Genomic DNA, 14,534 nt, shown 5'->3' with positions numbered 1-14,534 from the left:
CCAGCATGATCAAGTAGGCTTCATCCCTGGGATGCAAGACTGGTTCAATATGTGCAAATCAATAAATGTAATCCATCACATAAACAGAACCAAAGACAAAAACCACATGATTGTCTTAATAGATGCAGAAAAGGCCTTCGATAAAATTCAGCATTCCTTCGTGTTAAAAACTCTCAATAAACTAGGTATGAATGGAACATAACTCAAAATAATAGGAGCCATTTATGACAAACCCACAGCCAATATCGTAATGAATGGGCAAAATCTGGAAACAGTCCCGTTGAAAACCAGCACAAGACAAGAATGCCGTCTCTCACCACTCCTGTTCAGCTTAGGAAGTTCTGGCCAGGGCAGTCGGGCAAGAGAAGGAAATAAAGAATATTCAGATAGGAAGAGAGGAAATCAAAATGTCTCTGTTTCCAGATAACACAAGCCTATATCTAGAAAACGTCATCCTCTCAGCCGAAAAGCTTCTTAAGCTGATAAACAACTTCAGCAAGGTCTCAGGATACAAATAAATGTGCAAAAATCGCAAGCATTCCTATTCACTGACAGTAGACAAGCAGAGAGCCAAATCATGAATGAATTCCCATTCACAATTTCACAAAAAGAATAAAATACCTAGGAATACAGCTAACAAAGGAAGTGAAGGACCTCTTTAAGGAGAATTACAAACCATTGCTTAAGGAAATCAGAGGACACAAACGAATGGATAAAACATTCCATACTCATGGGTAGGAAGAATCAATATTGTGAAAATGGCCATACTACCCATAGTAATTTATAGATTCAGTGCTATTCCAGTTAAATTATCATTGACATTTTTCACAGAATTAGAAAAATTACTTTAAAATTCATATGAAACTAAGAAAGAGCCCATATAGCCAAGAAAATACTAAGCAAAAAGAACAAAGCGGGAGGCATCATGCTACCTGACTTCAAACTATACTACAAGGCTATAATAACCAAAACAACATGGTACTGGTACGAATACAGACACACAGACCAATGGAACAGAATAGAGAACTTAGAAATAAGACTGCACACCCACAACCATCTGATCTTCAACAAAACTGACAAAAACAAGCAATGGGGAAAGGATTCTCTATTTTAAAAATGGTGCTGGGAGAACAAGCTTGTCATATGCAGAAAATTGAAACTGGACCCCTTCCTTACACCTTACACAATTCAAGTTGAATTAAAGACTTAAATGTAAAAACCAAAACTATAAAATTCCTAGAATTCAATCTAGGCAGTACCCTTCAGAACATAGGCATGGGCAAAGATTTCATGAAGACGATGTCAAAAGCAATTGCAGTAAAAGCAAAAGTTGACAAATGGGATCTAATTAAACTAAAGAGCTCCTGCACAGCAAAAGAAACTATCACCAGAGTGAACAGACATCCTACAGAATGGGAGAAAATGCTTTCAGTCTATGTATCTGACAAAGGTCTAATAACCAGAATCTACAAGGAACTTAAATTTACAAGGAAAAGAACCTCATTAAAAAGTGGAAACAGGACATGAACAGACACTTCTCAAAAGAAGACAAAATCTGTGCAGCCAACAAACATAAAAAAAGCTCAACATCCCTGATCATTAGAGAAGTTCAAATCAAAACTGTAATTAGATACCATCTCATGATGGTCACAATGGCAATTATTAAAAGGTGAAGAAACAACAGATGCTCGTGAGGCTGTGGAGAAATAGGAACACTTTTACGCTGTTGGTGAGAATGTAATTAGTTCAACCATTGTTGAAGACAGTGTGGTGATTCCTCAAAGACCTAGAACTAGAAATACCATTTGACTCAGCAATTCCATTACTGGGTATATACCCAAAGGAATATAAATCATTCTGTTATAAAGATACATGCACATGTATGTTCATTGCAGCATTGTTCACAAAAGCAAAGGCATGGAATCAACCCAAATGCTCATCAATGTTAAGTTGGATAAAGAAAATACGGTACATATATACCATGGAATACTATGCAGCTGTGAAAAGGAATGATATCTTGTCATTTGCAAGGACATGGATGGAGCTGGAAGCCATTATCCTTAGCAAACTAACACAGGAACAGAAAACCAAACACCACATGTTCCCACTTATAAATGGGAGCTGAATAGTGAGAACACGTGGGCACAGGGAGGGAAACAACACACACTGGGCCCTGTTGGCAGGGGAGGTGGGGAGAGAGAACATCAGGAAAACTAGCTAATGCGTACTAGGCTTAATACTTGGGTGATGGGTTGATAGGTGCAGCAAACCACCATGGCACGTTTACCTATGTAATAAACCTGCACATCCTGCACATGCATTGTGGAACTTAAAAAAAAAATCCTTAGATGGAGTTTGCTAAACAATTAGGAAGAAGAAAAGCATAGTTGAGAACTAGCCTGCAGTACTGTCATAGGGACTTGCATTGCATGCCTAATTCTGCTTTTGCATTACTGAAAGGTAAGCCAGCTGAACTGGGAGCGCGAGGGCAGGGGCGGAGAGCTACCTCCAAGAGCTACAGAGAAAGTTAAGTGAAATGCCACATGTGACATACGACGCAGGGCCTGATCATAGTAGGTACTCAGAAATGTTCATCTAGCAGGCACATGTTAAGACTCTGCAATATGCAATAGACTTACTGAAACATAGCTACCCTTACTAACCCTACTTTTATGACTCTCATGAAGTCCCTACCCTTTCTTACTATCAAGTTATCCTTGATATGTTAGAGACAAAGAAACATAAAGACATTAAGATGATCAAAAGGCCTTCCAGCAAGAATGTAAAGATCAGGGCTGTTTGTTATCTCCTTGATAACAAAGTTGGTTTCACTAGACTGAGTAGATAGTTCCCCATTTTTTGTGTCCATCCCTCCAAAAGGTAATTGTTCTCTTTTGCAGTTCCTGCCAAGTCCAGAGCTATTTTAAAGCAAATCGTAAATGGCTGCAGTCTCCTGCTTGAAAGTCCAAGTAAGCTCTCACCATTTGTAAGAGGCCATAGGATAGTCAAGTGAATTCAATGACATCATTGTTATTTCTATTAGTAAATTTGAAAGTAAAGTTCCTGCCTCTGTAATAGACATATATTGAGAGAAATAGCATCAAAGTATCAAACTTATGTCTTAAGAGCAAAAGACTACCCAGTCATCTTTAAACACACTTTAATCTCTAAGAGGAAAAGCTCAGTTATTTTTAAATGTTTAGCATTAGATCAAATGTACTCTGGATACATTTTTTTATATCTTATTCAGTTTATAAGGAATCCCATATATTAAATTTTTCTCCAAATTTTATTATAAAGTATTTTTGGAAACTTAGATTTGTGGAATATGTTCTTTTTAACAATTAAAAAATATTTTCTATATTTTATTTGCTACTCTAACCTTGTGAGAATGCAGTTCTCATATGTAATAGTTATATATAGATATTTGTGATACAATTTCCAAGACCATATTTTGTCAGAAAGAAAATACTATCTTTATTCTCTTAATGAGATTCCAAAATGTTCTATCACTTTAATCTTTTCCATAAAGTTAATAAAATTATTTTTTGTGTGTGTGATTTTTTTTTTTTACTCTTCACATTCCAGTTAATCATTTGGTTGAAAAAGCTAATAAACCATATTTTCAGAGATTTATGCAACTTTAATATTAGGTCTGTTTCTGATGGTTATGCTTATGTGAAGATATGTCCTTGAAAGTTTAAATTTGTAAAGATAATATTAAATTAGAATTTATAAAAGCACTTTTTAATGAAAATTATTAGAATATTATGTTTCTGGATTAGTTTTACCAAAAGTCAGTGTTGAGTGTATAAGGAGAAAAACTTCCAATATGATTAAATGGGCTTGTGAGATTAGTGCCCCAGTGGTGATGTTAGCAGTCATATGCTCTTTAAAAATGGAATAATAGTATAACAGTGCTCTGTTATGCAGTTCTAGAAATGGTCCCATGAGTCCGTGCCAACAGAATGTAGTTTTTATTTTCTGGCAATAATGCTTGGATTTATCACATTACTTTTCCCACCTGCCCATGTGACCTGTAAACATTCACAGCATGATGACCAGGGTTCACAGTGCAGCCAGTGCTTATGGAACCCAGTGTATCTGTTTTGACCCTTTTAATAATCAGACCATTGCCTATCGGGGGAAACCCCACCCCTGATATTTAACGTGGGTTCTTTTCTATTTCCCTAACCATCATTTGGTCTGAGAAATAAAGGGAAAGAGTACAAGAGAGAGAAATTTCTAAGTTGGGTGTCCTGGGGAGACATCACATGTTGGCAGGTTCTGTGATGCTCCCTGAGCCGTAAAACCAGCAAGTTTTTATTAGCGATTTCTAAAAGGGGAAGGAGTGTATGAATAGGGTGTCGGTCACAGGGATCACATGCTTCACAAGGTAATAAAGTATCACAAAGCAAATGGGGGCAGGGGAAGATCACAGGACAACAGGACGGGGTGAAATTAAAATTACTAATGAAGTTTCGGCACGCATTGTCATTGATGATATCTTATCAGGTGACAGGGTTTGAGAGCAGACAACCTGTCTGACCAAAATGTATTAGGCGTGAATTTCCTCATCCTAATAAGCCCAGGAGCGCTACAGGAGACCGGGGCTTATTTCATCGCTTCAGCTTCAACCGTAAAAGAAGGCAGCCCCCGCGGGGGCCGTTCATAGGCCTACCCTCAGGAGTGCATTCTCTTTCTCAGGAATGTTCCTTGCTGAGAAAAAGAATTCAGCGATATTTCTTCTGTTTGCTTTTGAAAGAAGAGAAATATGGCTCTGTTCCACCTGGCTCACCAGCAGTCAGAGTCCAAGGCCATCTCCCTTGTTCCCTGAACATTGCTATTATTCTGTTCCTTTTTCAACGTGCCCAGATTTCATATTGTTCAACCACACATGCTCTACAAACAATTTGTGCAGTTAACGCAGTCATCACAGGGTCGTGAGGCAACATACATCCTCCTCAGCTTACGAAGATGACGGGATTAAGAGATCAAAGACAGGCATAGGAAATCACAAGGATATTGATTGGGGAAGTAATAAGTGTCCATGAAGTCTTCACAGTTTATGTTCAGAGATTGCGGTAAAGGTAGGCATAAGAAATTATAAAAGTATTAATTTGGGGAACTAGTAAATGTCCATGAAATCTTCACAATTTATATTCTTCTGCCATGGCTTCAGCCGGTCCCTCCATTCGGGGTACCTGACTTCCCGCAACAATTCCTTAGATAACTTTGAACTGAATCAGAAAAAGCAAGCCTGATCTAACAAGAAAGGGAGGAAATGACCTTCAGCTGGATTGGGATCCCTCCAGTAGATGGGGCATGACATGAACTTCATGCATCTTTTATTCATCCACTCGATGCTGCCTCTTATACTGTACTATGCATGGGTAAGAAATAATGAAATAACATTTAATATGTTATTGGTGGACTTATTTGTAGTGTGATTTTTTAAAAATTATTTCTTTTTTTCTCCCTGTAATTTTGTTTCTTCTCAGAAATCAGCAAATTCTGTTTTCACTTTTTAAGACTAATAATAATACTTTTTAGAGAAATATGTCAGCTTTACCAAAGTTTGGTCACATTCACCTCTCAGGAAAAATAGTTATAACTGAAAACAATTCAGAATTTATTCCTGCCCTTTTTTCTTTTTTTAGAATGAACAAAAGAAAACTCCAAGGTATAGGAATACTGTTTTTTATAAGAATAAAAGTTTTTTTAAAAGTATAAGAATAGCATTTTATTTAGCTTCAAGTGCCTCAAGGAACTATGTGCTTATTACATTGTATCTCTCATAACATCCACCGTGTGCCTGGCCCATAGTAGACGGGAAAAATATTTATTAGCTAAGTGAATAAACTTCATATTTTTACTTCATAATTCTCACAAAGTAGTTGTCTTGGTGAGCATGAGCTGCTTCAGAATTCCCTAATGTTTCCCTCTTTGTCTTTGGACTTCAGTAGAAAAATTTTCAGTTATTTTTCACATCAACTCAACATCACATAACTCAATTACTATACAGTCACGTGTTATTAAATGATAGGGATATGTTCTGAGAAATGTGTTTTTAGGCATTCTCATCATTGCGCGAATATTGTAGAGTATACTTACACAACCTCAAGATGTCATGCTCTACTGCACACCCAGGCTCTGTGGTATACAGCCTGTTCCTGAGTCACAAACCTGTACAGCATTTTATTTTAGTCCATTGAAACACAATGGCAAATATTTGTGTATCTAGACATAGAAAAAGTACAGTAAAAATACCATATGATTGTCTTGTGGAAGGAATCACTGTCGTATATGCAGATTGTCATTGACTGAAATGTTATGTGGCACATGACTCTACAAAGTTTCCTGAATTTGTTTGCATTTCTTACTAACTTGATTTAGTTAAATGTGAATGACGTTTGAATAACTTACAACCAGTAAAATGGTTTACACTGTTCAGATAGCCCTGAAAGCTTAGCACTTCAAAATGCAGATAGTCCCTGAATTCTGATGGTTCCATTTAGGATTATTCAGCTTGAAGGTGGAGTTACAGTTTCTATTGAATGTGTTTGGTTTTCTCACTATCCTAAAGTCAAAAAATCCTAAGTTGAATGATTTTAAATTGGAGACCGTCTGCTGTGTTACCAGCATTAAATACATTTTTGACTTACAATATTTTCAACTAACTAACAGTGGGTTTATTGGGATTTAGGTGTAGCCCAAAAAGTATCTGAGACAGGTCTTAATCTGTTTAGTTTATTTTGCCAAGGTTAGGGACATGCGTGGAGGAAATAAACATGGAATCACAGAGACAGTCTGTGGCCTGTAACTTTCTCCAAAGATGATTTTGAAGGCTTCAGTATCTAAAGGGGAAAAGTGGGCTGGAGGGGAAATAGGGAGGGTACTGTTATCCACTTGTTGCAAGAGAAAAGGAGCAGGTAGGGGAGTAATCAGTTACGTATTCCTCTCAGCCTCAGTGAATGGGCACTTTACATAAGATAAGGTGAACTGAGTAGCTACCGTGGAGATGTTTAATCTTTTTATCTATAGATATCTGCTTAGGAACAAAAGGAAAGGCAGCTTCTTGCATGACTCAGCTTTCAGCTTAATGTTTTTTCTTTTGGCATAGTGGATTGGGGTTCAGGTTGGAGTTTTTGTTTTCTTTCACATAGGTAAGTCAGGAGCATCCGTAATTAATTGTTTCCAAAGAGGTATCAAAGAGGTCAGGGTCAACAAATAAAAACAGATGTCTATATTTATGTGTTTGAATGAGGAGGATTAGTCATTCATTTTAGAGGACCAAATGTTTTAACAGTTTCCAAATGAACCACATTACTGTTTTTAGTTCAAACAAGAATTCCAAAGCAGTTTAAGCATCATTGAAACATCAAATAAAAAACCTTGATGGAGAGAGGTCTCTCCCAAAAGAGCAGAGCTACACATCAGTTTTACTTACTTCCTTAGACATATACCTGTAATTTTTTAAATTTAAAATGTCAGCTCTGCTTTGGTGCAATTGGTATGTCAATTGGTGTATCCATATTATCTCCCAGCCTGCCCAAACCACCCAAATTAGTATAGCAAAGTCTTTTTGGAAGCTTCAAAGCTTAACTTTAATCTTGATTCCTGCTAGCTTCCAAAAATTGTTTGCTCTGTATGCAACTGAATGGTTTTGAATGTTTATGTAACAGTGTCCCTCACTTTGCCATACTATTTGGGACAGTGAATGTATTACCACTGTTAGCCTTGAGGCCATCATCTCCTATCACACCTTGCGGTACCTGTTCTTCCAGTTAACCTTATCAGCGATGCAGACTTTTCTCCCAGTGCCCACCATCTACGTCAGGGCTAGACCCTCCTGACTCTGCCTCCCAGCATTTCAGTTGCTGCTTTTCAATTTCTGTGGCGTTAAGAGTCTGATCTTTACCACTGTTCTCTAGTCCTCTTTCTTAAACTCCTTCAGCACCTCCACTTGTCCTCAATGAAAATCCAAACAACCTGCAGGAGAAATCCCTGTAGGACCTGGCACTGCCTGCCTCTCTGTCCTTTTTCTTAGCTCTTCATCTACTCGTACTATACTATAGGTATCAACCTTAAAGAACCATCTGTAGTTCTTCAGAAACTCCAACGTAAACATGCTTCTGTGAACTAACGTCTGCAGTTTGCTTTGCATGAATGCCTTTCAAGTTTCCTTTTCCTGATTACTTACTTATTTTTCCCCAATGGCATCAGTCTGTGAGAGCAAGGTCCATCTCTTCCCCCTCCATTTTCGTTCCTAACGCAGACTAGATGGATGCTGAGTGGAAGCTGCTGGGTGAATGAGTGAGAACCAACCAGATCCTCCCTATTGATTTTTATTGTTGATTCCTTAGTCCCATTTTAGATGAACTGGTTTCCTTTCTTCTCCTCCTTTGTTTCTCTCTTAACAATTTCCACATACCTCTGACTCAATCTGGCTGAAGTACAGCTCTGCCTTGATCAAAACCTTCAGTGGATTACCATCTCTTGTAAAATCCTTTTCATGCTCAATATCATTTCCAGCCTTTACTGGTCAGTCTCTAATCTGCATTTGCAGCTGCATTTCCCATGCTTCTCCTTGCCAACTCCAGACCAGCCTCTTGCCCACTCTTTTGTCACACTCTGTAGCATAGTATTTATGTGGTTGTGTTCATATCATATCCTCAGATAGGTGTTTCCTTGTCCCAGTCACTGAGTAGTTAATTAAAAGTCAAAATGTCCCCTACCCCACAATCAGAATTAATCTTCCATTCTATATCTGTAAATACCACTTTTACGTTTTTCCTACCATTATGGTATGCCATTCTACTTTTTATTATAGCCTTTGGTTTTTGCTTTACTTTTGCGTACCTGTACCTAATAGATTACGAACTCCTTGAGATAACAGCTGTATCAGTTTAACCTTGAAAGCCACAGACAAGCTTGCCCAATCAATGGCTGGTGCTATTCAGTCAGTATGAATAGAGCACCTGCCTTGACTGGCAGACATCGGTTTGAATCCCTGATATGCCACAAATAGCTATGTAATCTCTTTTCTTTCTTCTGGTTTCCCAGCTTGTAATAGGAAGATAATACCACATTTGTGACGTGCTTATGCAGATTAAGTGAAATAATGTATGGAAAGCATATAGCTTAAAACAATGGCCCATGACACAATGCAAAAAATAGTCATGATTACTGCTGTTACTGTTACTATAGACATGTACTCACCATTGTAGAAACATATTGTTTTGTTTGAGCTTTTAGGATTAATAACTTTAATTGTGTGGCTAATTTCTAGCTGAACATAACTGAAGCTAGAAATTACCCATTAGCCTTACTATTAAATATAAAGCATGTTTTCACTATCTTACAGTCTTTTATTATTACTTATTTTGGCATTACAACATGTTGCAGGCAACAAGGGTTGCTTGCTTCTTCAATTTTTCCAATAACAGAGGGCTAAACCGCTGTCAGTATTTGTGTAAAGAAGAATAATACCAAGCCTTAAATCCTATCTAGCCCAGTCTTTTCCATGCTATTTTGCAGTAAATGAGTTGAATTTCCTGTGGTTAGAGTTATTGAAACCTGACATGTGGTGTTGGAGGGAACAATAAAACACCAGAAGGACTTCTTTAGCCTGCCAGTGGGCTATTCTCCCCCTCAGGTTAACTTTTGTTGAGTATATATGTTCTATTAGAACTTGGATGGATGGCACAGTCAGAATGCATAGTCTTTGTACCAAAGAACTTAGTAAAATTGAAGTCAGCGAAGGGGAAAGATATCTAATTATATTATGCTTTTGTAAATTGTTGGGAAAGATGTAGTGCAGATCATTCCTAATTTGAATTAGGTGTTTTGTGCTTATTATGTTAGTGTTTCTTAGAATTGAAATTATGGGAAGATGATTCACTGTGAGGAAATACCTAATTTTTTTACCTTCCTTTTTTCCAACTAAAATTACGGATAACTCACCAAAGAAAGAAAAAACCTGATATAGTCACCCAAAAATGACAAGAATTCATCATACATATGTAAAGCATATGTGTCGTTTTCTACACTGGTGAAAATAGATTGAGGAAATAGCACTAGAAATTGGCTTAAGACCTAGACACTGGTAGAAGAATGACATATTACCAGAGACTAAAATACCAGAAGAAGAGAGGGAATTAATGTCAGTTTCACCAACTGATGATGATGATGATGGTGATGGTGAGAACATTTAGTAGGCAAATTTTCAGGCCCTGTGTAAGTCAATTAATGGTCATTGTTTCATGCTGCAGTTTTTATAAGAATCCCAATGAAATGCATGTTATTATTTTTACCTTTGTTTTACAGATAAAGATACTAGGGCTTCAACAGATGGTCTTACTCAATGTCGCATAACTTGTAAACGACAGAAGTGTGACTTAAACTGAGACCAGGCTAACCCACTGTCAGTCCTCTTAATCCCAATGCTGTACTGATAAGGCTACAATCCATTCTGTAGGTGACAGTGAAGGCAAAGTTCTGAGAGTGAGTTCTTAAGTTCTTCTCTAGGAACACAGTACCTGCTGGTTAGAGCAGAGCCACCAACTGACCAGACCACCACTTCAAAGGCTTTAATGAGGGGGATTTACAAATTGACATGGAAAAATTCTTTGTAGTAAATCCTTTATGGCAGGGACACCATTTTAAGCTGCATCAGGAAGAAGACAAAGATAGACTATGTGATTTAGATACTATGTTTCCTGAAAGCCAATTTCAGTAGAACCACTCTATCAGCATTCCACGCCATTGCGTGGCAACTTAAACTGCAAAACCTAAGCAGAGGAGAGTTAACACTGTGTTTATAATTGGTGTATGTACCCCTTGATCCTAGGTGGAGACATTCTGTTAATAATCCCCATCTGGCTATGCAAATGGCAAGATTCCATCCAACAATCCAGAGGAGGCTCTCTAACATCCCTGAGGTCTCCTAGCAGACCCAGATCCTATTTGAGTTTGACCTTTCAACAATTTTATCATGGGCTGTAGGTGCCTATTTCCAAGCATCCACAGCCTGTCATTATTAGTTATTCAATAACATCCCATTGGACATGTTCTTTAAGATTTAGCAAAATAATTACCCAGAAGACTACAGAGTCCCATAAAGTATTCTCACTGATGTAGTTTGACCCTACAAACAAAACAAGAGAGTGAAAAAACACAGACACAAACATGAAAGTCAGCCTTTCTACTGAAATAGATCTCACATTGGTAATGCAAGTTTTATATAATACCAAATATCTATTATTTGAGAAATGAAAGCACACACAGCTGCTGTGAAATAAGAACAGAAGTGAAATTTCATATTAAAAAGGAGCTAATTCAGACAAGCATCGGAAGTAACATTTTATTGGTTCTAAGACATTTTTACATTTCAGCATCTTAAAATAGGAATTCTTTTTAAAAGATGGCCTCTTACAAATACTTTGTCTTGAAATGGTGGTACATATAAGGCCCCTTTTAAAACATGAGAGAGATGATGTCATTTCTGCTCACATCTTCCTGGCTTTGGATCTCCATAAAATCCAAGAACCTTAACCGTAGACTACATGGCTCAGTATGATCTGGCCACTCACTGTTTCTCTAACCTCATTTCCCAGGACTTTCCCCCGCCCTCGTTTTTTTCTCTCTTTCTTGCAACCATGCTGGTCTTTCCATTCTTAAATCACCTAGGCATACTTCCACCTACAGGTCGTTGCCCTTGGTATGTCCTCTCCTGGGAATGGGTTTCCACTGAGAATCCCATGGTTCACTCTCACATCTACTTCAGATATTTTTTCAAGTCATACTTATTTAGGCTTTCCCTGGCCACCTTACCTGAAATTGCAGCATCCTAACATTTCCTGTCTACCTTTCTGCTTCATTTTTCTCCTTAGCATTTATTACCAGCGGACAGTTGGTATTTTTTATTTACCTTGCTTGTTGTTTCTCTCTCCCCAGTAGAGTATAAACTGTGGTAAAAACAGGGATTTTTGTGTATTTTCTTCACTACTGAATCTCCAGGTCTTAGACAAATGCTCGCTACAGACAAGACACTTAGTAAATACACACTGAATATATGAATAGCTATAATATAAATATATAAATACATATATATGAATATGCCAAATATAAAAGAATAAATCAATGGATTACATACTCAAAGGCTAATAAGGTGGGGAAGAGGGTAAATATTACACTAAGTCTGTCCAGTGGCTCATGGTCTAGGATTTGGGCATCTTGCGCTATAAACTTGCCTCTGTTACTGGCTATCTGAGTAAAGTTTACAAGTTAATCCCTTGGGCCTCCAGGCGGGACTAGAGTATGGATGTTATAACCTCTCAGTTAATTGAGCCTTCTGCTAAAAACAATTGAAAAATGAGGACCAGAACTGGGAAGCTGAAGTGACTGAAACCGTATTTTTTAACGTAAATATTATCACCAGAAATGGTAGTTGTAAGGAGAATCTTAATACAAAGGACTTTGGAGTTAATTTGTGGCTCAGTTGCTTTTGTTTTATAAATAGTGGAACTGAAGCCCAGGATTTGAGAGACTTAGCCAAGGTCAAGTGTTAATTGGTGGCCAGCCATAGAACTGTACTCAACAGCCCTGACTGAACCCCGTGTTCTTTTTACTTTAGTTAGTACATATGGGAAATACTGGTGATTAAAAATAAAAAAGAGTTATGCTTAGGCTGTTTTGGTATTTTGTTCAACTTATATTTGATGAATTCACCTAATGGAAATAATACATAGATCAATTTGTCTCTCTTTGTGACCTAATTCAGCTTCCAGAGGAGATTGGAAAACTTGAAGATAAAGTGGAATGCGCTAATAATGCCCTGAAAGCAGATTGGGAAAGATGGAAACAAAATATGCAAAATGATATCAAGTTAGCATTTACAGATATGGCTGAGGAGAATATCCATTATTATGAACAGGTAATTAGTGTTATTTGATATTGCTTCATTTTAAAGTTATATTCTCATTTACTTTTGGTCTGTCCAATGTTGAAAGAGCGTTTTAAAGAACCAGTGTCACATTCTGATGACCCTCTGGTAGCTCAGTTTCGATGAAGTTGTCAGTTACCATTTGGTTTTTTATCCTCAGTTTGTTGTTTTGGATTTCGATTCTTCAAAAGCATTTGATAATGCTTTCTAATGATTCTCCTAACTACTCCTCTTTCCTCTCTCTTTTCCATTTATAAAGAGTTGGCAAAGGAAGGAAAGGAACAGCGATTTGAATGAGCAGAAAATCAGTTCAGGGCCTGTTCCCTATATCTTTGCTATCCCCGTCTTCTGTAGTTATTCTAAAACCATCAACAAAGGAGCACACCATTCCGTCAGCAAAAGAGTAACAACATCTTTTTTTTTAAGTTCATTTTGTTTTTCAGATGATTGTATTTCGTTTTTTTACAACTAACTTTTCCTCAGATAAGTTTTTGTTTTTTTTTTTTAATTGTAAACATACTTTTCTTAGAAAGTATATTTTAAAATAACATCTTTAACTTTATCTTTGGCTGAATTAATGAATATATGAAATTATTACGTTAACAAAATTATGTCCTATAGCAGTGGTCCCCAACCTTTTTTGTACCAGGGACAGGTTTCATGGAAGACAATTTTTCCATGGACCTAGGTGGGAGTGGGGTTAGTTTCAGGATGAAACTGCTCTACCTCAGATCATCAGCCATTAGTTAGATTGTCATAAGGAGCATGCAACTTAGATCCCTTACATGCGCTCCTGTGAGAATCTAATGCTGCCTCTGATCTGATAGGGAGTAGAGCTCAGGCAGTAATGATCACCCACCGCTCACCTCCTGCTGTGTGGCTGGTTTCCTAACAGGCCAGTGACCAGTACCAGTCCGTGGCCCAGGGGTTGAGGACCCCTGTAATTTATAGCATATAGTGCTTATCAGTTTAAAAGAACTTTAAGCTGAAATATTATTTATCTTGAAAGATTAACTGATATTGATGTTTTTATTCAACAAGAGTTAATTAAGCCCCTACTATCACCAGACATTGTGCCTGGCCCTGGAGAGACCACAGTATACAAGGCAAACACAATCCCTTTCTCATGTAGTTACAGCCAATGACAGGAACAGTCACAAAAAGAGCATAATAAAATGATATAAAGGTTAGATATAGAAAGACATTGCAGGGGCATATAACCTAATCTAGGAAAAATAAGGATATGTTTATGCAGAGACCTGAATGATGAATAAGGAGTTGCCAGATAAGGGTGTGAGAAAGTTGGAGGCAGAGAAAACACATGTACAAAAGCCTTGAAGGGAGAGAGAACATGTTGAGATAACTGAGGTTCTTTTTTGGAGGAAGAAAGAGTGAAGGTAGTTTTGAATTGAAAGATTAGGCTGAAGAGTGCTTTATAAATTTAGTCTTTTACCTTTAAGGGAAATGGGAACCTTTGAGTAGTTTTCAGCAGGGAACTGACAGCGTCAGACTTGCCTTTTGGAAAGATCCCTCTGACTGTACATGGGTCAGAGTTAGGCAACACTGGACATGATGAGACTAGTTAGGA

The 14,534-nt window shown here is 37.5% G+C and overlaps 1 protein-coding gene across 2 annotated transcripts in view; it reads left to right on the top strand.

Moving 5' to 3' along the window:
• Positions 1 to 14,534, top strand: part of SNX7 (sorting nexin 7) — a 106,812-nt gene that overhangs the window by 71,241 nt on the left and 21,037 nt on the right. For both annotated transcript variants that reach the window (XM_023231044.1, XM_023231043.1), the window contains one exon: positions 12,785 to 12,937. In XM_023231044.1, the coding sequence (XP_023086812.1) occupies positions 12,785 to 12,937 (153 nt within the window). The remainder of the gene's footprint in view (positions 1 to 12,784; positions 12,938 to 14,534) is intronic.

Source organism: Piliocolobus tephrosceles, chromosome 1 (genome assembly GCF_002776525.5).
Source record: "Piliocolobus tephrosceles isolate RC106 chromosome 1, ASM277652v3, whole genome shotgun sequence".
Taxonomy (NCBI): Eukaryota; Metazoa; Chordata; class Mammalia; order Primates; family Cercopithecidae; genus Piliocolobus; species Piliocolobus tephrosceles.
The sequence above is the reverse complement of the archived record's forward strand: the minus strand, read 5'-3'. Positions and strand labels throughout refer to the sequence as shown.